Source organism: Drosophila mojavensis, unplaced genomic scaffold (genome assembly GCF_018153725.1).
Source record: "Drosophila mojavensis isolate 15081-1352.22 unplaced genomic scaffold, ASM1815372v1 contig_136, whole genome shotgun sequence".
Taxonomy (NCBI): domain Eukaryota; kingdom Metazoa; phylum Arthropoda; class Insecta; order Diptera; family Drosophilidae; genus Drosophila; species Drosophila mojavensis.
In genome coordinates this window covers 29,919,940-29,944,539 of record NW_025318667.1, presented here as the reverse complement: position 1 = coordinate 29,944,539, position 24,600 = coordinate 29,919,940, and the positions used below count along the sequence as shown (strand labels likewise).

The 24,600-nt window shown below is 39.3% G+C and overlaps 1 protein-coding gene across 5 annotated transcripts in view; it reads right to left on the bottom strand.

Moving 5' to 3' along the window:
- The window catches only part of LOC6586184 (protein kinase shaggy), a 54,139-nt gene extending 29,595 nt beyond the window's left edge, over window positions 1-24,544 (bottom strand). Inside the window, exons 1-2 of one of the 5 annotated variants that reach the window (XM_044009163.1) lie at window positions 24,302-24,544; window positions 16,471-17,208 (exon numbers count right to left, since the gene is read on the bottom strand). In XM_044009163.1, coding sequence (XP_043865098.1) covers window positions 16,471-16,555 — 85 coding nt within the window. In that variant the 5' untranslated portion in view covers window positions 16,556-17,208; window positions 24,302-24,544. Of the gene's footprint in view, window positions 1-11,873; window positions 12,253-16,470; window positions 17,209-24,301 lie in introns of those variants that run through there. The other 4 variants (XM_044009165.1, XM_015160464.3, XM_032733196.2 and 1 more) reach the window with 4 other exon arrangements.
- Window positions 24,545-24,600: the final 56 nt, after the last annotated feature.

Here is a 24,600-nt window from a genome sequence, read left to right as displayed (position 1 = left end):
AGAGGCAAAAACCCCCAACAAGAAAAAAATTGCCGACACTGAAACATTGCTTTGCTGCTCTCCCCACACACACACACACACACACTAACGCACAGACATACTCTTAACTTCGTCACTGTTCGGCGCTCTACCCCCGAGCGCTCTCGCTCTCTCTGCTGCTCGCCTGCTGCTGCTGCTGCTGCCCACTGACGCAATGCGTGGCAGCGTTTACGTCAACCGGCGTCAACACGTCGCAACGCCGACTGCGGCAGCGCAGTCGACTTTGAAGTTAAAGTTTCTTCAAAGTTAACAGAAGCCAGCGCCAGTGTCCCGTTACAAAGGTCAAAACACACGCACTGTGAAGCCATAGAGTCGAGCTAACGGAGAGCGAGTAACAGAGAGACTGAGAGAGAAAGAGAGAGAGAGAGAGAGAGAGAGAATGCATTCGAAATGCTGATAAGATGCAAGCAATGACGACGCTGAACATAAAGCAACTCTTTCTGATTAAGACTTTAGCTGTCTGCTTGAAACAAAACATACATACATATTGATGTACATATGTATATGTACAAATACATGTTTGATAAGGTCACGCTGAATCGGAATGTTTGCTTAGTGATGTGAATTCCACCTTTATTCTCTGTTTACAAATTAACAACGGCATTTATATAGATGCGTGTACATATAGATATTTATATTGGAAATTTTCTACGCTCTTCCTTGAGTCGAACAATAGTTAAATGTTAAATAAGTCAATATATTCAATATTTAACAACAAATTATTAAATCAAGTATAATTACTTGCAATAACAAATATGAAGATCATTTAGCACAGCATTCACAGTTCAAGGCAAATGTAGCAATTCCAATTAGACTTATGGCAAGTGTTTCACATACAAACAATTTCCAATTGGTTTGCATACACCGCCAAACTAAACAAAGTGCGTCGAATTGGAATTCGCATAGCGGCATGGGCGCTTCCAATTAGATTGTGTGTAACACTTAATTGGACTTAATATTGCCAATTAGCTTTCAAGCAGATTTCCTTGAAATGAAATACTTGAACGAAATTTCTGTCTCGGCTTCTTGCATTTGATAAGATAACCGCGGACAGACCCACTTTTTCCAGTTCCACTTGAGTTGCGCAATGCCCAATTGCGCTGCCCCGTCGTACAGGTGGGTGGACGCCGGGCTGATTGGCAGTGTCTACCTGGAAGTTTGCATTTTGGAAGGTGCGAGCACGTGACCCGCTGCCATTTATTAAGAGAGACCCGCCAAGTGGCAGCTGCTAATTCGTTGGGCAAATTATGGTACTCGATATATATTTTGTGGTTTGCCCTGGAACTGCATTGATCGGCCTAAAGATTCACAGATTAAGTCGAGCAAACAGACCGATATTTGAGAGCTGAGCGGAAAATAATGTTTACTTTCGACGTATCAATAACAAAGTGCTAACTGATGGAGGGGGGCTGAGACTTTGAACTGTGCTGAACTGAAGTGGACTGCGCTGGCATGGAATGAAATTGAGTGGAACGAAACAAACAGTGGAAAATTTTATGGCCACATCCTTTGTGAATGCTGACTAATGAATAATTCCAATAGAGAAGATAAGCAATGCAAATTCTGCACAAATGGAGCTGCCATTCGTTTCCACTGCCAGTACGCATAACATGTTCAAAACAAAATGCTTTGTTTATTCCGAATATACAGCCGCCCCACACCTCCTGATTTTCTCGCGTGGCCACTGCTAATTGAATTTGCACGTCAGAGCGGAGACAGAGACAGCGAGAGCTGTTTGCCATTAGAGATGTGCTAATTTGGCTGCTTTGATGAGCAAGGGACTGCATGATTGCAAATAGCTCCCGCTGGCCGTCTCACTCATGGCAAAGATATTTGCATGTTCCACTGTTGTTCCGTTTCGTTCCGTTTCGTTTCGCCTTATTGATCTGTGCAGCGGACTGGAAAGTTTTACTTTGGCCCGATGATCATGTGACACAACAAGGTTCCACGCGCCGCCAATTAAACCTACCAATCCACCAACCCACCAACCCACCTACCCACCTGCCCACCTACTCACCTACCTATCTACCACTCCGTCCATTTATGTTAAAAATAGACCAGACCAGGCGATAATTGCGTGCGATAGGTGTAATAAATATGGATACAAATATCTATTTTTAGCTCAATTGCTGCGCGCTTTTTGTGGTTGATCGAAGGCTGGAACCCCAAAAACCGAGCCACCAAACCGGACTAGCTAAAGTTCAAGGTAAATGCTTTTTTCTTTTATTATACCTGATAGACCTAGTTAACATTCAAGAACGATTTGGGCGGCCATAACTGACTACACCATATTTGCTCAGATAAATTTATTAGCTGTAGAAATGCAAGATTTTTACATGGCCATTCGAGCAAATCGTGACAATTTTAAGGCCAGTCTAAGCACCTTCAATGGCTTTCTCATTTATAAATCCAATACACTCTCTTCAGCTGGTGAACGACTTAAACCCATAACAAATAAGGGTTTGGATAGGGGTAGGCGGAGCTGTAGTGGCTTCAAATATCTAGATGCATATCTCTTGTTCAATTAGAGGCGTAAAAAACATGCAAAGCTTTTGTCGACTCGATAACTGTTTGATGTATAGCCTTAACTGAAAAAAAGAAGCAACAACAACAATAAAGAGCCACAAAAGTAGTCAAAGCAAAGGCATTTAAAAGGCATCGCTCAGATATATCGGCTTTTGTTTTATGTTTAAAACCCGAATAAAAATAAAAAGAAAATATATAATAAATAAAAAGAAAAAATAAAAAACTATATTAAATTTCTTTGGCATTCATTTAGAGATTTCCTAGAATATGTGAATTTCCGCACAATAATATACAATAATATACTATATAGTATATAGAAAAGAGAGCAATAATCTCTTCGAATTTTCTTTCGAATGGAAAACAGTGCTATTGCTGCTACAAAGAGTAATTGCTGTAAAATATCTGGCCATTTATAGATCGTCTTATAAAACCAGTTAAATGCAATCGGCCATAAATCATGCCAATTGGCTATGCCGCTAACGTGTTTCGTTACCAATTTGGATGCAACAAAACAAAGAAATTCCACAAATTGCAAACATTTTCAGCATTAGACTTGCTTTTCAAAACTGAACTTGAGCATGAATTTGGCATAAAAGAGCTTAAATGCAATTCCCAATGATAAGCAGGGAGTGCAATGTAATGATATGGCAATACAAGGACGGGCGGAATGCATGGAATGGAATGGAATGGAAATGCACGTGCTCAAGCCCAACGAACCTCTGTTTCCCTTTCTTTATTGTTTTTAATAGCAAATGGAAGCGAGCGTACGTCGCAGGAGCAAAATGACAAAGGCGATGTCGACACACGCCGGAAAATGTCATTAAAAAGACAAATTCCTGCACCGTTGTTCTCGGCGTTAACGCGAAACGTGTGTTTACTTTTTTTAATTTAATTCATTTTATTATTGTCGCTGCACTTGTTGTTGCTGTTGTTGTTGTTGTTGTTTTTGCCGTTTTAAGCTACTGACCGTTTTTGCTTTTTTTTATTTTTTTTTTTTTGCTCGGAAACGAATGGTTTCTGGTTTCGAAAACTGCGCAGCTCTAAAAATGGGCGTGAGAAATCGCAGCAACTCGAAAGTCGTTCGCTTATGAGCGTCATCATTAGCGTCATTATGCCATAAATACAACAACAATACAAATACCTGCATAAATAAGCACACACACACAAGCACATACTCAACCATGCACAGAGAGAGAGAGAGAGAGAGAGAGAGGGAGTGAATATTTTTTTAAAACGCTGCACAAGCAACGAAGGACGCGAAGGGCATACAAACCCCATGGCACCTAGCGGAACGCGTGGAAAATGAAACGATTGAACATTCGCACAGCGCAAGAATGCGTAAACGAATTGCGAAATGCATTTTGAGAGAACGAAAGAGAGCGAGGGAGAGCGTGCACAGCTAAAAGCCCATCACAAGCTTTTAGGCAAGCTTTTAATTTTTCTGCTGATCGGCTTTTTTCATTGTTGTTGTTGTTGCTGCTGTTGTTGCCTTGAACCATTGGCACATTTAACGCGTGGGTGTGCGCGCGCGTCTAAAGAGAGCAAAAGAACGGACAAATTAATTCGCCGTGATAGGGATGAGCGCGTGCCGCACATGTGCTAAAGCGAGCACGAAAAACCATTTCAAGTTAATTTTAGACATACATAAATAGAAAAAATAAATGTTGCATATTATTGGCTCAAGTCGTGCCGATGATTCTCTGACCGGTTCGCCCCATTCGTGGCACAACACAATTCGTGTCTCCATTGCAAACGTAATGCAAATTTTTGGTATATTAGAAAATCAACAACAAAATGTAAAAGCATAAAAATAGCAACAGACGCCGTAGCTCTTGCTGTTGTTGTTGTATGCAAACATTTCTTCGTCTGTGCTATTTAAAAAAAAAAAAAAAGTAAAGCGAAAGAGCGCGCAAAAGCAACAGCAACAACAACAACAAACAAGACGTTGACTGACTTGACTTCTGCTTTGGTGCCGCTGCTGTTAGTATTGGGAAGGGGCACGGCCGGCAGCGGCAACGCCGGCACCACGATGGGGCCCCAGTTCATGCGAATTTTTTTTGGGAATTTTCCACTGGCAACGCGACAGCAACAACATGAATAATTCACTTTTGGCCCAAGGCATGCGCTCGCCCGTCTTGTGCTGTCCGTGTGTACGTGCGTGACTGCATGCGTGCTCGTGTGTGTGTGCCCAAGTGTTGGTGCGTGCATATGTATGTGTATGCACGTGTGTGTGTGTAAATATTTCAACATTGTCGCCAATACAAAATTGCATGCACATACAGGGGCTGGCCGATTGTATGATTCGCCGCAGCCCCCTCCCTCGCCGGGCGTTCTTAAGCGGCGTTTGCCACAGCAGCAGCGCAGCATAGCAGATCAGATCAGATAGAGGAAGCGAAACGATAGGAGGGAAAGGGACAGGCAAAAGCATTTCAACGATTGACTTGCTAGCAAAAGCCGCCCAATTAGCGCGCAGGCGCAGCGCGCAACAACAACAATTACAACTACAAGTACAACAACAGTAATGTGAAACGAAACTGGTTTGAAGACGCGCTCTGCTGCTGCTGCCGCCCCCTCCCCTTCGTTGCTGCTGCTCTTTTTGGGATGTCAAAGACGAAGAAGGCGAACAGAGCGAGACGCTAACTTTTTGCTCACTTGTTGCGTGGCGTGTGAGCGAGAGAGAGGAAGCGAGAAAGAGCAAGAAATATTGCAAACTTTTCCATTGATGATATTTTTATAGAGCCAATTCAGCCGAATGCGATTGTTCAGATATTTCATTGATGAGCAAAGCCTCTTCTACACATACCCACAAACATTATTCCAGAGCCCAACATCAATAACTCTTACTTTATAGAAATTGAAGGAAAAGAAAAAGAAACACCTACACACATACACACTCACTTTTCAGTTTTTGAGTACAACTTCATAGAACTTTCGAGTAATTAGTTTCAACACAAACTTAAAAAAAAAAAAAATAAAAAAAAAAACAATTTTATCTGCTGCAAATCTCTATCGAAAATGCTTATGTACCATTATAAATATTTCATATTTCTTTCTCTTTCTTTTTTTTTCATATTTTATTATAAACATTGTATATGTATGCACATACATGTATGTTGATATATTTATATACTCTATTTATTCATCATATTATATATTTATTACACTGCACCACATAATAATCAATAACCATAAAAAAATTAATATTAGATAGTCAATTCATGTGTGCGTTAATAATTAACGCTGCTGTTGTTTCATTTGAAGTATTTTTTTTTTTCGTTTTCGTTTTATTTTCTCATTGAGTTTTGTTGCTTTTTATGCATGTATTTTAAAGATTTGCGCGCTTTGTGGTCGCCAGCTCGTTTGCGGGAAAGAGACAAGAAACGCAGACGTACGTAACGAAGCGAAATAAGCGAAATGCGCGAAGACGACGACGAAAACGAAAATGACGAAGACACACGAGACGAGACAAAAATACGTATACGCCTGTTCGGTAGATTCAACGCGAGTGAACTAAAAACGTTGCCGCTTGGAGCCACCAGACGGCGGTGGCGGTTGCGGCAAAACGCAGCTACGACGACGACAGCGCAGTCGGCGGCGACGTCGCGACGCCAGCACTACCAACAAACATTTACACATACGTATACATACATGCGCACACAGGCACAGAAACAGATATGTATGTGGGTATGCGTGTGTGCGTTTGGTTAATTCACATTTGCTTTTTTCGCCCTGGAGCATTGAACGTTGCGAAGAACCGCAAGTTGATCCAAACACACAGCGCATAGCGCTAGCTAAAAGAGAGTTCGCGCACTAAAGAGAGTTGCTCGAGAGAGCGATAGTGCGCGCCGCACAGAAAGAAATAGAGAGCGCTAGAAATTCTTGTTGCGTTGTGGGGGCCATCAGCCGGCGGCATACCTGCTCTTGGTTTTATTGTGTGTTTGTGAATGTGTGTGTGTGTTCGCGCGATTGCTCGGCTGCGTGTAAATGGGTGACTTGCGATTTGCCCATAGTGTATTTGATTAAATGACGTCGTAGTGCTGCGCACTTACATGCGTAATACATAACACATAACACATTGCTCCTGCAATGTGCTCACAACAATGCCAAGGACTTGTCTGAGTTGAGCGAAGCGTAAGTGTCAACAGCAGAGGGCCGGCGAATTTTCAAGCAGCGCCTAAAAGTATGCGACAGCAAAAGAAAAGCAATGCAGATAAGCTTTAAGTTTTTTTTTTTAATTTCTTCATTTTCTTATACTCCTTCGAAGAGTGAAAAGAGTATATTGGCTTAACACAATTTCGAACGTCTGGCCCTCTTAGCGGATCAAAATTGGCTACTATTGAAGCTATATTCGTTGATGGCCTAATTGTATGCAATGTGGCCGTGACAAACCGGTTAAAACTGCATCTTCTACAGTTTTACGGTTAGATTTTATACATCTAAATAATTACAAGATTCATAAACCTTTAGATTTACATACAAATCTATAGATATACAAACATTTATATATCTATAGATTTATACATGCACATCAATTCTTATCTTCTGGGAGAGTGGCAACTGGAAAAGAGCTATATATCTTCAAAAGCTTCAGAAGGAGGCGCGGCAGACCCCACAAAATATATATATTCTTAATCAGGACGACGAACTGAGTTGATCTAGTCATATTAGTCTGTCTGCAGCTAAAGAGCAGTCGCTGCTGGCTGCGCAGTAAGCAGAGCGTGTGCATATGCGTGCGTGAGTATGTATGTATGTGTATATGTGCATATGCTTATGTATGTGTGGAGTCGAGCAGTCTCTTTCTTAGACTAAATATACACATTTATTGAGTGTGTTTCATTTACAATTTTTTTGGAGTATGAGCAAGTGTTGAGCAGTCGGTAACGCCCGACTGCAAGGTTCTTATTTATCATTTCACTACAAGTTACTTTTTATCCTTGCATTAGATAACAAAATTTATCGATAAGCCACGAGAGAGGTGTGTTTTCACTGTTGCGTGATATTCGGTAATATGTTTTTCCAGGGTCTCAAGTAAGTTTTATAAGTAACCAGAAGTTCCGTTGCATTTACACAGAGCAGATGTTTTGTTATAATCTAACAAAAGTGAGATTTACATTTGTTTTCATTCACAATCTTTCCGTTATCCGTTAACGGTATTTCTGCAAGGGATTACATTTCAATTGAATCAAATTGAGCTTAAATTAAGTATTAGCCCTATTATTATACAGTATAATAATAGTAATTTAATTTAAGTTCATCGAGCACTTATAGATGCATTACAATTTATGTATACGTAGGTGGGGATATAGATTAAAGTATATACTAAGTTTGCTTGCTTACCCATAACCGGACATAATTTAGTTTATAAATATATGTATATCGATAAATACAATTATTTTTTGTCAACTTACCTAGAAAGAAAAGAGAAGAAATAGTATTATATACGGATCTAGCAAATTATTCAGATTATATATATGTATGTATATATATATATATATGTATATATATATATATATGAATGATAGGGATGCAGTTAGTTTGCGGCCAAACTAACCGGAGGTGGACTGCACAAAATGCTTATCGTATGCCTTGGCGGAAGTCTGTCTACTAACTCCGCCGATGGATTTAGCTGGGTTTGTACTGCCGAATTTCATGGGACCTCCCTCGCGGGCGGCGCCCTTCAGCTTCGCCGACCGATTGTTGGCCGTTTTGGTTAATTAGACTGCGGACGCTATTTTAGAACAACGACGATAAGATTTTCCCGATTTGGCTTGTTGGAATTTCCACCAAAGACGCCCCCCCGACACGTTAAGTTCAATTTAACAAATTTCATCAACGGGGACGACGGAAAAGAACTATTTAATCAATACAAATTTTGACACATAAAGTATGACATGCTCACTTTAGAGACTCTACTATATATGACCCTACATATACATGTGTGTATATGCTAATGTAATTTGGATGTGTATAAGTTTTTCAAATCTCGATATCTGTTCACTCAAATTTCAAACTTAGAGCGATACATAATTTCCTATGCTAAAATGGACACTGTCAGTGTCTACTCTAATCAGATCAATAGTGCTTGCTCCACATCTAACAATGGCTATGATATATCACACATACACATAATATATGTTTAATTGTTTATTTCTATGCTTAGCAAAATTTGTATTCTACGTAACATCGTAGGGAACTTTATTCTGTTTCTTTTATAACCTGAAGCCATTATCGAAAATAAGTTATTTAATTATACATGTATCTCCCACACCTTTAGAGCTAGAGTCTTCAAACTTTAAATATAGACTTATATGTATTATATAGAATTTCGATTTTTGTAAAAATTTACCCTTCACCCCGATAACCACCCCACATCACAATATTTGTAAAAGCCGTATTTCAAATACTAGAGACTTGTGCTTTAGCAAATGCACGTATTATAATAATTCAACCACAATCTTAAAGTTTCAAGAAGAAAGTATATCCACAAGAAAAGTTATTAAACAATTAAGTTCCCATATCAGTTCCTCGAAGGGTTCAGGGGATCTCGTTGGCGAGCAGTCTCGACCAGAGCATTAGGTAAAACGACAAACATGCATAGATCTGAAATATATTCTAGTCGTATATTCCCAATAAAAGTACTAACAATTAGAGTGGTAATACTATGGAACTTTTCTGTTGGACATTCTGAATTAGAGGTAGGGTACTTTTATACAGGGTATATTTTAGTCATACATTTTATAGTTTGCGTACGAGGGTCATTTTCAGTCAGATTTTTCCAATTAAAATATTCAAGATGGTGTATTTGCAGGGTATTGAGATGGAAAGAGAAATTTTGTTGTATTACCAGCTAGAGTTACACATTTTTACAGACCATTAAAGGAAAGTATTAGACCCTAACTGTTATTACCCCATTACAAAGTACAAGGTATACCTCTCATTTTATCTTTACTCGAAGGTCAGTTGACTCTTGGATGGGTTTGATCGGTCGGCCAATGTCCCCAGTTTGTTTTCGTCTGTTCACAGGACATTCGCATTTTTTCAACATAATTTATTTAATTTGTTTCTTTAATTCTTATAAATTTCAATGACGAGATTCATAAATTAGGGCATGAATTTGGCTTGCAGCCAATTGGACTCACAATTGGAGCAAATGAACGCTTTTTAGGGGCCGCCATTTAGTCAACAGCAACAAAAATAAATGCATAAATAAGTATAAATTAAATATTTATGAAAAAGAAAATTGCAATAGAAAATATAAATAGAAACCAAACAAGTAAGAAAGCTCTAGTCGAGACTGCTCGACTACGAGATCCCCTGAATCCTTCAAGCAACTGCTATTTCGATAATTCTTCGCGTCATTCTGTTTACACAAGAAACAACATGCACATACATACGCAAACACAGCTGCAGCTCGGGCTTACTGCGGCAACCTTATTTAATAACTTTTCTTGTGGATGGACTATCTTCATGAAACTTTTAGATCGTGATTATAACAGCAACAAGCACAGTTCCTAGTATTTGAATTAAGCCTTTTACAAATTTAAGGGGGAGGTGGGGGTAAATTTGAACAAAAACTCAGTTCTATAAAGTATATATGAAATACATTTAAAATTTGGCGACTCTAGCTCCAAAGATTTAGCAGATATAATTAAAAAACGTATTTTCAATGTTTTTTTTTTATTATAGATAACAAAATAAAGGGATGAACTATCGATTTGTAGAGAAAAACTCGATATCCGCACTCTATATACGGACATTTAAAAAAACAATTTAAAGTCTCTGACTCTTATATCTCCTGAGATCGGCTTGCTCATTCGGACGGCCGGACAGGGTAATATCGACTGAGCTCATCGCCCTGATCAAGAATATATATATATTTTATGGGGTCTGCCGGGCCTCCTTCCGTCTGTTACATACATTTTAACAAAACCATTATACCCTAATTTCCCATTTTCAATGGGTTCAGGCTATACAAATGTAATTATATTTACACTTGCCATTTAGTGCCAATATACCCCTCTTTTAAAGCTCTCCAAGGCGAATTATAAATGTTATACACTAACGGCATTCTTTGATTGCATTGTGCCGCTTGCGTTAACGTTCGGCATGCGCCCCCCGTTTGCCGTTTGCCTGTCTGTCCGTCTATGTGGGTCATTATCTTGTTTACGTCAATAAGACGCAGCCGCAGATGCTGGCAGCGACATTGCGTCTCTGCAACGCAACACAACGCACGATCCCATCAAACAAAGAAAAAATAGAGCGCGAAGTAGCTCACCCGCACAAGCATTGCAAAAAGCACATGTTTATATACATACAGCAGAGACATAAATAAATATACAAACACACACATACATTTCAAAGTTCATAGCTCCAAATTGAATGAGTAAGCCAAATGCCGGACAGAAGGGGTCGATTGTGAGAGAGCTTCCTGCAAAGCTTATGCATCCGCACACATACATACAGACATGTACATGTCTATAAATGTAATAGAGTTGCTTCGTTGAGCAAATGCAAAGGGATCAGCAAGAGCACAAAAGAGAACGTCAATTTAACCACCATATGCTCTTTATGTAAGGGAGGACAAACAAAACCGAAGGTGAATAAAAAAAAATTGCGGATTAAGAGAGCACCCACATAATCTACTGTTATTGCACTCTAATTCCTGTACAATTGTGTATGTACACTCCGAAAAATACAAGAACGGATCATTCCTCAAAATAATATGCTTGATGTATGAAAAATAATGCCTGAAACTTAATAGGTTATTTGGCCAAATATATGGTCACCCGACAATTTTACTGTTGCTGTGTTCTCTCTAAGCATTAAGAGCTTAATCGCTTGCGTGTAAAATATTATTAAGGCGCTCACCTGCGCGCACATTAATAAATATATATCTAAATTCTCACACACATAGCAAATATATTTAAATTTAATTGATTTGGTTCGTTATTATGCGCGTGACCTCTCTCCGCTCTCATAAGTAATCATCAAATGGAAAGAGAGTGTGAGAGAGAGAGAGAGGGAGAGAGAGGGAGAGTGAGAGCAATTTAGTGCGAACAATAGACAAAGAGAGGCAGCTAGATCATGAGAATACAAACTTCAACAGGTAAAAATGCACAAGTTCTCCTCTCTCTGTCTCTCTTTCTCTGCGAGTAAGTGCGATTTGAGCGAGTTGTAATTGATACAATACAAGAGTAATAGTTTCATTTCTTTTTGTAATTTACACCTTATAACATATGTATATATTCTTAGCACATATTGTATATTATGATAGTTTTAGCTTTTGCTTTAGTTTTCTTTTTGTTTACCTTCAAGTAGTGAACCGCGGTTGATCAACATGCTCGTCACCTTCAGCAGCCAACAGTAAAAGCGAAAAAAGAGAAAAACGCTGTGCAGCGCCGCCACTGCTGCGCTTTTGTTTTCGCAGAGAGCACGTTGCGACGACCGTGGTGAGAGAGTATTCGAGGTTCGAGCTTGAGTGCGCCTAATGTCGACGTTGACCTTACTTGAAGATTGCTCTTCTACTAATTCTCCTTCTTATTATTATTATTATTTTTGTTGTTGTCAAATTGGTGTTGGGCACAGCAGCCTAAGAACTTTCTTTGCAGGGGGTGGCAGCGGGTAGCCGGAGCAGCAGCAATAATTTTAAATGCTGCCAACGCTGCTGTCAGCGCAGTAATCGCTTACTAACTGCACACAAAACAAAAAATAAAATAAAAATAAAAATAAAAAAACAACACACACAAACACAGACGAGAGACGGAGAACTTTTATAGCTAGACGCGAAACCGAGAACAACGGCGACTACACTAGAGTGCAATGAGTGGAAATTTAAAGGAATATATCGCACTCATTGGGCGCTGGCACTTTAGGCGTTCTGCTGCGCTTTTCACATACGAAAATGTTCTTTACATTTTTCTGTGAAACTTTTTTTAAAGCGCAGCGAAATAGATGTACACGGCACGCACACTTGCGCAATTATATATATAAATATATATGTACAGGCACCCAAAAAATTAAACAAAATTCAAGAAACTATATCAAGCAATGCGAACAACAGTGAAAATGTAAAGTGAAGTTGGTTGCGCGCGTTTTTGCGTTGTTCTCAGAGTTACTTCGACGAATTTCGTGCTACTGAAAGCCAGAGCGAAATAAACACGAGCAACGACAATTCAACTCATCACACAACTGTATGCATTGGCCGCAGCAGCGGCAGCGGCAGCAGCACAAGCGAATGTTGCGGCGAAAAACCAAACAGTCAGTCGATAGCGACATCGCTCTGTGAGAGCATAACAACGACCGAAACACCGACCGACCGACCGACCAACGGGCGGGCGAACAGTGGGAGACAAAGAGAACGCTGCTAAGCGGCAGGTCGTGTGAGGTGAAACTGTCGAGGGTGAGTGTATATGGGTATCCGTGTGTCTGTATCTGTGTGCGAATTCGCTGTGCTGGCATGCGCGTCACACTCGCCATGCGGCGGCGGTGGCAACGGCGACGTAAGCGGCAGCGAGCAAGCTTCGTACATACCTGTGTAAGAGCGTGTGCATGTGTGTGTCTGTGGCTGTGTGCGCGTAAGCGAGCCACTGATGGAAAAAGCAAAAATGAACATGAAAAATAAAATACTTTTAGGTGCGCAACAGACAAAACAGCGGCACCCGACCGTCACAACCGCTGCGTGCCATCACCTCTACGTACAGTGGGGTCGCGGTAGCTTACGTGACCGGCACGGCACGGCCACTGCATTGCGCCACTGTGCCGCACCGCAAAGCAAGTTTGCAATCCGTAACCCATAAGAGAGGGTGAGAGAACAAAATTTGAGAGCGAATGTGGTGAGTAAGCGAGGCCTCTCGCGTGTGTATGTCATGTGTGCTAGGCATGCATCTGTATGTGTGAGTGTGAAATCGATTGAACTCGCTGGCGCTGCAGAAAATGAATATTCTGACAGCTGCTGCTGTGGGCGCGCTGCTAGTGGATCTGCACGGCAGTATAAGACGTAGGGTGTTTGGGATTGTGTGCAATCGTGGAAACGCTATTCGCTAGTCAATTTTTGCAGCTCCCGATGCTGATTAAAGTCTATTTACTATGGCATTGTCTATGCGGTGGGGGGTTGCCACACAAATTCTTCGCACCTAACACGAAAAGAGAAACGTGTGCTGAAGGAAAGTCAAATTAATACATTTAGAAACTATATATTTATGTATGTGTATATGTATATATTGTATATAATAGCATTGGGTGACATTCAATATTTTGATTAACTAATCTGTGAATTGGATTGAGAAACCCTCGTTGGGGCTTCAGAAAAAAAAAGAACATTGATAGCTGAATACAGTCGATTACACAGATTAGAGCTCGCGACTTATTTCGAAATCTAATTGCAAAACTTTGTACAGATATATTTGTTGTATATACAGATGTACATACATATGTATATGTATGTACACACACACGTGCATAGCTGCAAATGTGTGCAGGGAAATGCAACAACGTAAATGTTGACAGCAAAAGCAACAACACCAACAACAACAACAAATGCTGAGATACCGAATGAACGCGTGACTCTCTCACACTTGTAGCCTCTTGCTATACCCTTCCCCTCCGCCCCTCTTTCTATGGCTACCTTTCTATTAAATATACAAGATGTATTTCAATTTAATCGGATCAAATCGTGCCCTGTGATTTTCGAGCCATATGAATAACTGAACCCGCCTTTGTCATGCCGATAATACAGCACGTCAAAGGGGTTAACATTTCTCAGGAACTGCAATCACCGGAAAGAACTGCACACAAACAAGTGATAACATACAAAGACCTTTCAATTTTTGATAACGCTGCGCTTTACTATGATAAAACAAGTAAGAAGGCTCCAGTCCTCTAAGCTGATTTTTACTCATTCTGCACTTCCTTTATGCACACATGCATACACACGCATACACGCAGATCTAAAAGCCTAACTAGCTAATTTTCCATAAACTGTTTAAAGATTTATTTCCCTTGGGAAAATTTAAAGTACAAACAAAAATGCGAAGAATAATCAATGATCAATTTTTTGTATTTGTTTACTTTTTTGTGAGTTTTTGGTTACTTGCAGTTTTATGATAGTCGCAATAAATTTAAGAAAAATAAATCGTGCAGTGCTGTCTAAATAAGCTTCATTCCCACAAATTCCCCCACGTATTTAAGTCTCTTCTTTCTCATTTGTATATGTATGTATATGTATATGAATATGTATATGTATATGTATATGATATATGATATAAGATAAATACACATTTTGGAGCAGGCGGCTGAAATCAACAAAAATTGATGACTCTATCAAAAGGCATGTAGATATATCACCAGAATATCTTGTTTGAAGCTTAATGTTGTCATTTTTCGTCATCATATTTCTTTGTGTTGTTGTATATGGTTCGAGCATGAGAGCAAAGTCTTATCAATATAGGATTTCAGTAAAAAGCTCCAAAGCTCAAATTTGATTATAAATATTTCGTATTTGTTTCGTATTTTGGCATTGCGTGATGCTTCTATTTGTTCCTATATATGTTGATATATACTTCTATAAACTTGAATATAAATCTTAAAGAAACCCTTGTTGAAAATCAAATTTTATATATAATATATATAAATATATATATAAACTAAATCTATAAACCAAATACAATTAAACTTCTTAAGTTTTTTATGTTATTGAAATATGTATTACATTGCATATGTTTCTAAAAACTATACTAAATAACACTAGAACAAATAATTATTTCTGTTCTGTAATGAACATATGGAAATTTTTCAAAGTTAATTCATAAGCTTCAAAATGCTTTGTAAGAGTTCCTTAACTACAGCAAACATTTAAATAACTAACACAGGCTAATTTGAAATATGTGAAGTATGCGTGAAAATATAAGAATCAAAATATAATTGAAATATGAAATAGGAAATAATTATGTTACATGTTATATGCAAACGTAATACATATAACCAGATCAGTTCAATATAAGGACAAAATGTTAAGCATAAGGCATGCCAGCTATAAGAAAATAAATAACTTGATCAAGCAAGAAAGCTCTAGCCCGACTACGAGATCCCCTGATCCCCCTTAATAATTATTCACACATGCACACACACACACGCACACACACAGACATACGCACGCACGCATAAACACGCATTGGCTTCAGTGGTGAGTTAATTGTTTAATAACTGTTTTTGTGGATTAACTATCTTCATGAAACTTTAGGATTATGAATATAAAATAGATATGCATGTATTTGTCAAGGTCTCTAGTATTTGAAATATGGCTTTTACTATTATGTGGGTGAGGCGTTAATATATGTAGGTATGGGGGGTAAATCTTGACAAAAATTGAAATTCTATAAAGTACATATAAATATATATTTAAAATTTGGCGACTCTAACTTTAAAGATGAAGCAAATATAAATTTATTACTGGTTTTCGATGTTTTTAATCGATAAGAAAATTACGGGGCAAGTTATCGTTTTTAAAAGCAAAACTCGATATGCACGTGGTATACACGGACGTAGGATCAAGAATATATATACTTTGTGGGGTCTGCAATACTTTTAACAAAAGCATTATACCCTGATTTCCCATTTTCAATGGGTTTAGGGTATAAAAACAATAAATTCCGTTCAGATATACTATATATATAGATGTACAGGTAGAGGTAGAGGTCAGGCAATGCCAGGTAATTTATGTTTCTCAGATTTGACAGTTTGAATGTTTATTTATCCATCCATCTCTGACACTGAACGCGTAATTGGATTTTGGCTTAAGTCTGGACGCATTATGCATACACGTAGCAAAGGTTATTGGGTTATTCTTATATATATATATAAATATATGGGGGATATTTATATATATGTTATGGATCGTTATGTACTTACTGCAGGTTTTGACGCCGCCTAGCACCAGACTTGGTGACTGTTTGTTGCCCTCGGCAAAGGAGGAGGTGCGTGGACGACCGCTCATGGTGAGGTTGCTGCTCCCTCTCTCTCTCTCTCGCGCGCGTTCACTGCCTCACAATCTCTCTCTCTATCTCAGACAGTTGCTGCTAATATCTCCACCACGCTAACTATGTTTTGATTTGTATTATTTTGTGGCAGTTCTCTTCCTCTTCTTCGCTTTCCACAATACAATAGAAAATTGTTTTATTTGCTGTCAAGTTTTCTTGTTGAATAAGTTTTCCTTTGGGCCAACACGAAGGACGAGGTGCGCCAGTTGGAAGCGCGTATCGTAAATAGTTACAAAAAAAAAAAAAAATAATACAACACACTCGATTCGTTTTTACAGCTGCTTATTTGTTATGTATATATATATATGTATATATATATATATACATATATGTATATACATATATGTATATAAATGTATATATATAGTTTTGTTGTTTTAACTTATGTGTTTTTGTTTATTGTTTTGATATCAGCTTTACGGTTTCCTCTCTTGCTTTTTTAGTTGTTCATTTACAAATGTTAGTTCACTTTGTTTATCTGCTGCTTTCGCTCACTGGATGGTGGTTGTGTTGGCCAAATTTTCGGCTGGCTGGCGCACGCTTCTTTTGTTGGTAACACACACAGACACAACACACTCGTCAATACGATTAAATTGTAACTGTCAAACGGCTGCAAGCAATCAATAAAGAATTGAAAATATTATTAACAATGCCAAGTACACACGCACACATATATGTATATATATATATGTATATATTTGTAGCATATATACAGCATCCATATGTGAAACGAGAAGAACGAAGGAAAAGAAAATCATCAAATAACCACAAAAAAGTTTATATTTAAATCAATTTATATTATACGGCACTCGCGTCACGTGTTTTTTGTCAGCTGTATAATCTCTCGCTCTCTCTCTCTCTCTTTCTATCTGTCAGAATATCCCCTTGACTCTGGCGCTGTTACTATTGCAGTCCACTGTTACTGTTACTGTTAGCGTGATTCGTTGTTGCTGTTGTTTGCTGTCAGGTTCTCTCTTCTACACTGTCAAACACACACTCGCGCGCACACACGCACAGACACGCGGATACTTATGCAAAATCGGCGCTTGCCTTCTTCGTTTTCTACTTTGCTCATGTTTCAATGCCACGCGTCATACGTTGTTTACTGTTGTTGCCATTGTGACGACTGCTTTGCAGAATTGCACAAGACTTCACACACAGACACTGACACTGACGCACATGCACACATCGCTATACACATACACCACAGGCTCCGCTATAGTTAGACTATTTTGTTGTTGTTGCTGTTTTTCTGCTGATTGCTTCTTATTATTGGCAGCGCTTCAACTTTACTGCAATCAAAAGAAGGAAGCGGCAAAAGGAATAGAACCTAAGCAGAGAACCTAAAGCGAGGCAAAAACAATGCTGCTGGTGCTCTGCTGCGGCTAGTTTTCTTATTTTTTATTTTGTTGGCTGTCACGAAAATAAATTGCTAGCACTAAAACACAAACACACAACTGACAGACTGACACACACAAACATACAAACGTCAAATGCACACTTACTATCTCTCTCTTGCACAAGAGTGAACAATATTCGCATTTTGTTTTTGTTTTTTGGTCAGTTCGCTTGCACTAAGCGGATCGGGCGTGGCTGTGCTAAATAGCCTTCCTGATTGACCCCGTTTCAAAAGGCCGCCGCTGACAGCTGACGCCGGCAAGTCTCTTACAGCAGCAGCAGCAGCAGCAGCGGCGTCAGCAGAGCCCACTGCGCCACTGCGTATGCTATAAAATGAGAAAAGTGCACGAACAGATTCAATTTACCTCTAAGCTTGCTCAGGCCCTGTGTGTGCGTGTGTGTGACGGACGGACAGAAAGACAAATTGGGGCGAGCAATTGAGTGCCTTTGCTAATTGCCAGCCAGAGTAGTGCATTAAATGCATACATGAGGGAGAGTGAGAGGGACAGGCAGAGGAACGAGCGAAAGAGCGAGCGGGAAACTAGCTTTGCTGGCAATGACACCATTTTAAATTAACTAGAGCACCAACAATGCGCTAAAGTGGGAGAGTGAAGGGGGAGGTAAGTCACCGAAAAATTTATGACTTGCCGACACACACACACACACACACAGAGGTCAACTTCAATATATTTGATCAGAAATACATAAAACAAACAACGGTATTGCAAGCCGTTGGCATTGCTGGATAACTGACTCGGGTTTTGTATGTGTAGGTTAGTGCTTAAATGTGTCATTGTGTGTCTGTGTGCGTGTGTGTGCGTCGTCAGCCGTAAGAATGATGGCGTTGCTCGCTGTGGCACCGTAGCCAAAGACAACGTCGTCTTCACTGTATTGCGGCAGCCATTTGACCCATAAAACAAAGCCAATGTGTGTGTATGTGTGTGTGTGTGTGTTTATGTATGTGCGCGTAGGCGTGTATATATATGCATTGGTAAGTCAACAATAGTGTCATCGCAACGCTGCCACCGTCATGAGCTCATTTTCATTAGGACTTGAAATGGCTGCCAGACAATTAGAACATTTCATTCAGTTTTATTTTCTCTAAGTGTATTTCTTTAGTATGCTTTAGTTAGCATAATGCTGCGATATGCTAATATTCCAATTCCAGTTCATGTCAAAACACAGATCGATTGCTGACCGGCTCGGCTGCTCTGGCGCCAAAATAAAATCGATGCGCTAAATGAGATGGCCAACGAGCAGATAAACCGATAGATAATGCGAAGAGCTGGGTAAGAAGGGTCGACGACAGCGCCAGCTGCATAGACGTACTCTGAAAAGTATGCTATGCCCCTACTGAATAAATACTTGCAGGCTGCCAAAGCCAATCCATAAATCCATCAAGGTTAAAAGCGACATGGACAGAATTTTGGCTACTGCAGAGAGAGAGACTAAAAGAGCACTAGAGAGCGAGAGAGAGACAGAGGGAGAGGAGGCAGCAGAGATAGACTGTGTGTATATATTTGCGTTTATATGTGGCAGTTCGATTTGCTGTAGTTGCTTAATTGAATTTAGACGCAGCCAATATATAAAAACAAATAATAAAAACACACAGAACTGCCCTTTCCCCCATTTAGCCTGTTCTCTTCTCTGCTCAATTTACTTTCTGCTTTTTTTTTTTGTTTTGTTTTTTTGTTTTTTTTGTTTTTTGTTTAAGAGAGCGGCTAAACGTGGGTGGTTGGAGTAACGCCTCTGCACGCGGTTCATATTCTCATCTTCCTCTTCCCCCTACTCTGTCTCTTTCTCTCTTCTGTTGCTCTTAGCACGTATTTTCAGTCGTCTTATTTATTGACACACGCGCGAAACGAAAAACATTTTACATGCCATTTAAAAATGGACGAACATTTTCATGCCACCATAAGGAAAATCTGATGCTGCCTCTGCCCAGCGCCGAAAAGTAAGCTATGAATTATGACTACATTACATTTGTCAGTAGAAGTAATGCTGCCTCCATCAGGGATTAAGAGCAAACTTTTTACAACACTTACACGCTCGCATGGCGTTTAGTAGGTGATGAGTATTTACTCTAACAGTGTTGAAAAGTGGGTCAAACTTCTTAGCTTGCATCTCTATATATTTCATTTTTACAACAAAGCAAGTAAATATATGAACGTCTACATATATTTACATCCATAGGTTAGTGTTGGAAAATGGTAAATTTAATAATGTTATATATCACAAACACTACAAATTGATGGTCATTTCTACCTTTTCTTTGAATTTAACTGAAGGGCGTTTTACTTGTCAGAGAATACATTCTCTATAGTAAAAGATATGCGAATAAATGGGAAAACTAAATAGAAATCTATCGTATCTTTGTGAAACAGTTAAAAAAAATTGCCACATATCATAGCCTTGGCGCTAACTGACAAGTATCAAGTGTGTCGAATTTTGAACCCTATGTTTTGCTGTTTTCCCTTGCTTGGGCAGGGGGCAACAAGAAGCTTTGCGGTTTCTATCAGTAGATATCAAACACCAAATAGCTCCCGATAAGCGAGGGAACGCACAATTTAAATGGCGACTTAATATTTCGTGCGATTGCCAACAGCTGATCGCTGTTTCGAAGAGAGGGAGAGAGCAAAACAAAGCGAGAGAGAATTCTATATCTAGGTAACACTTGTCGTTGGGCCTACATATAATGAAAAACAAAATATATTTGTTATAGATTAAATCCATTGCAAATTGGAAAGGGTATAATGGTTTTGTTAAAAGTATGTAACAGGTAGAAGGGGTTTGGTAGACCCTAATTTTAAATACATATGGACTCGCATTTATTTTTAGCAAATTTCGATTACACATATTACAGTTATTTTCGAAAAGTTTTAGTAAGCCCACACTGCAGACCATGTGTGCTTATGCGTGTGTCTGTATGTGTGAGCAAGCGTTGTTTCTTTAGTAAGCAGAAAAGTAGCGCACAATTATCAAAATATCAGTTTATCGAAGAATTGAGGAGATCTTCTAGTTGAGCAGGCCCGACTAGAGCTTTTTTCTCGTTTAATATTATAGTTAACGAGTGAATATGAGAATCACGCAACGACAATGTCGAATTACCTGCCTCAAAAGTTTTTTTAATAGGTTGGACATTAAATATATAAATTATCATGTCGAAGCAAATCGAAGTCCTGAAATTGTATTCGAAACTTTAAATATAAATTATCATAGCTAAATCGTGCTTTAAATTGGATTTAAATACATTTTCATGGATATTGTAGTATCATATACTAAATACTATCTAATTACTAATCTTCCAGTTAAACTCTAAAGAGCTACAGTCAGACCAAAATTGGGAACTTTAAAATAAGTAAATATTAGGATATTGGGAATGTTAAGAAGAAAGCTACAATTTAAGAGCTATCGATAGTCAAATGATTATTACATATTTAGATTTCCAACTTGTATGGGAATATGCATTCGCTTACAAGGTTCTATGATGTCCCACCCCAACGAGCCTAGCTTTTACCTCGCAAAGTTAAAGCAATTGAACGAAAAGTTTGCTGAGCAGCAGCTCTTGTGCGCCGCTTCGACTAATACCGCAAATATTTTGGCACCATACATTTACACCTGGGCATACGCATATGAAATGCACCAATTATGTAAGCAGCAGCGGCTGACTAACTGGCTCACAAATCGAGCAACCACAACAATAAGCGCTAAATTTCACAAGCACTTTTCACATCGATAAGGAAAAAATATATCTATATATACAATCAACTGCGATAGTTTCCACTGCGGGCTGTGACTGACGACGTTCGTCCGAATGATTAACACGAAAAGCACGCGCAGCACAGGACGCCAGCGTCAAGGCGGCGGCGTCAGCGTTGACTGAGCGCTTGAATTTTATATTCGGCGTTGGCTGCTGCCGTCGCTGCTGCAGCCAGGCAGAGGCAGCCCACATCTGCCCACATCCCTAGGCTGAGTGACCAATTGGCAGTGCTGCAATGTACGCAACTAGTGCTGCTTTACAACACTGACGACGTGGAGTCCAATCGATTTGAAGGAAACTATGAAAATGCCGAACAAAAATTCTACTTACAAACATACGCACACATATGTATATAGGGTACAAGCAGAAGATCCAAAGCAGGCTGTTCCGTTGAATAATCGATAAAAGTTTGCGGCGTGCAAATGTGTACAAAGTATCGGAATGTCACGCGCAGGCGAAGGACAACGCAGGCGTAAAAGTGTTGCCAACCTACTCATATTGCAAACACACAAGCACGCACACATATACAGGCAGATTGAGCGACGAACGTGCATGGAAACAGCTGTAGCTGGACGAAAAATTGCAAATGGTAAAAAAAGCAGAAGAAAATGTTTTCAGAACGACGCCGTTGTCAAGCAGCGGGCCACTCACTATCACTCTCTCACTCGCACTCTCCCACTCGCAATTGATTTAGCTCATGCTCTCGTGCACACGTGCACAGTAAGCTGACAACTCTAGATTACATTGCCCGCGTGCATGCATGTGCATGTGCTTAGCTGTAACTGTGCTTGTGTGTGCATCTCGCTAGCTAACTGCACTTTGCAACACAATGACTGACGGACAGCAATAAATTCGCTCCGAATTCGTTTCATTTAATTGAAATCCCTTTGACCGACCCAGCGTATTCGCCGCATGCTGCACAGTGGGTCACAAACACGCGAGCATTGAATAACCTTGAACTTTGCCCAAAAATTCAGATTGGCCAAGTCACATATTTATACAAATACACACTACAGTATACACAGAAATTAATTAAAAAACAGAAACGAGCTAATTAGCGTAATGTCACCGATGTTTATATACACCAAAATGTTTAGTTCTGGCAGTAAACAAGATAAATATTGTATCACAATTGATTCATGTTATTCCCTCAATTCATAATTCTACTTCGCTTCATGTGCAGTCCGAATGCATGTCAATAAAAAAATAAATAAGTGTGTGTGAGCGTGTGTGTGGCTCATTTTCGTGTGTTTCACAATTCATTCTATCGGCATAACACTTGCCGCCGCTGCGCACAGTGGGCCACATATAGTCAATGTTTGGTTAATTTTGACTTAATAATTCTCTTTTCATCTACGTAAAAAAAAAAAAAACACTCAACAAAAAGAAAAAAATATGACTGCTCAATAATAAATTTGTTATTGCATATAATATATAAGTATATAGTAGTATATTAAATGGCACAAACGCATAATACCGCACGCTCACGAACACTGTCTCACACTCACGCACGCACGCTGATTAAGGCACTTGTTAGTTCTCAAAGAGCGAAGCAAGGATGAGACGGCGCAACGGTAAAGGGGTTGCTTGTGTAACGCAATTTTTTCTTTTGCATTAGTAAGAATGTATGTGTCATGTGTCATGTGTGTGTGAGTGTGTGTGTGTGTACTACTTTGAATGTTTTATTCAACTCGCTGCTCACTGACCACAAAAACAAAAAAAAATCAAATAAATAGAAGAGAAGAGAAAAATTCGTTGCTAGAATTGCTTATTATTTATGTACGATATATGTACATGCATAGTACGTCTGTGCATGTATAGGATGTATAACTTTTCTTTCGTTTTTGCGCTGCTATCATTTCTTTCTTTTCTTTTTCACATACATATTTCTTCACTGCTTTCTTTCAGCTACTGCTGTTGCGGCCGCTGCCGCCACCGCCGCCTCACGCACACGGCTACACACACGCTCTAACACATTCAAGCAAACACATACACACACAAACACATTCTCGCACACACATACACACATATAGAGAGCGCGACCCGCTGTCTTTTTTCGTTTCGTTTCGTCTTTCGCTATACACCTTGCTTCCGTATATACTTTTTATTCGTTGTATCGTAGTAAAAAAAAAGAATCGCTGTTTGTACAACAGATATTGTACAAGATTTTCATATGTATGTTAGTGGCACTTTAACACCGATTTTCGTCTATTTTTTGCAGTTTTTCTTAATGAATGACACTTTTCGCTCGGTTTTGCTTCAATTAATAGTTTCTTTTTCTCCTTTTTTTATTCGCTTTATTCGCTCTACCTATGCGCTGCTGCTTCTTCACGCGCAACACTTCTCGCTGCTATTGCCATTAGGTTTTGCTTTATTTTCGTACATTTCATTTGCGTTTGCTTCGTTTTCGTTCTAATTACTTTCGCTCTTCTCACACACACACGTTGCTTGTCAGTTTCATGTTATGTTGCAGTTGTGTATTTGTAACTTTTGGGCCAGAACTTGAGAAATATTGTATATTATGCGTACGGTTTTTATCGACTACCTTTTTATGCCATTTTAATATGGCGGCCGTGTATGTATTGTGCACAAAACGTCGCTACTGCTTGGGCTGCTGCTGCTGCTTCTACAACAACCACAGCGAGCCAACACTACTTACACTTTCACTAAACGAAAAATAATATGCGCCGCGCGTACCACGTTCACGTTCGTTCGTGTATGAGAAGCAACTAAACGACGAATGAAGTGCCAAAACGGACGAATGATAATGAAAAGAACATTGCACGATAATTATTCGATATTGTAGGCGTACTTTTAGCTTCTTCGCTGCTATTCTATCTGGCT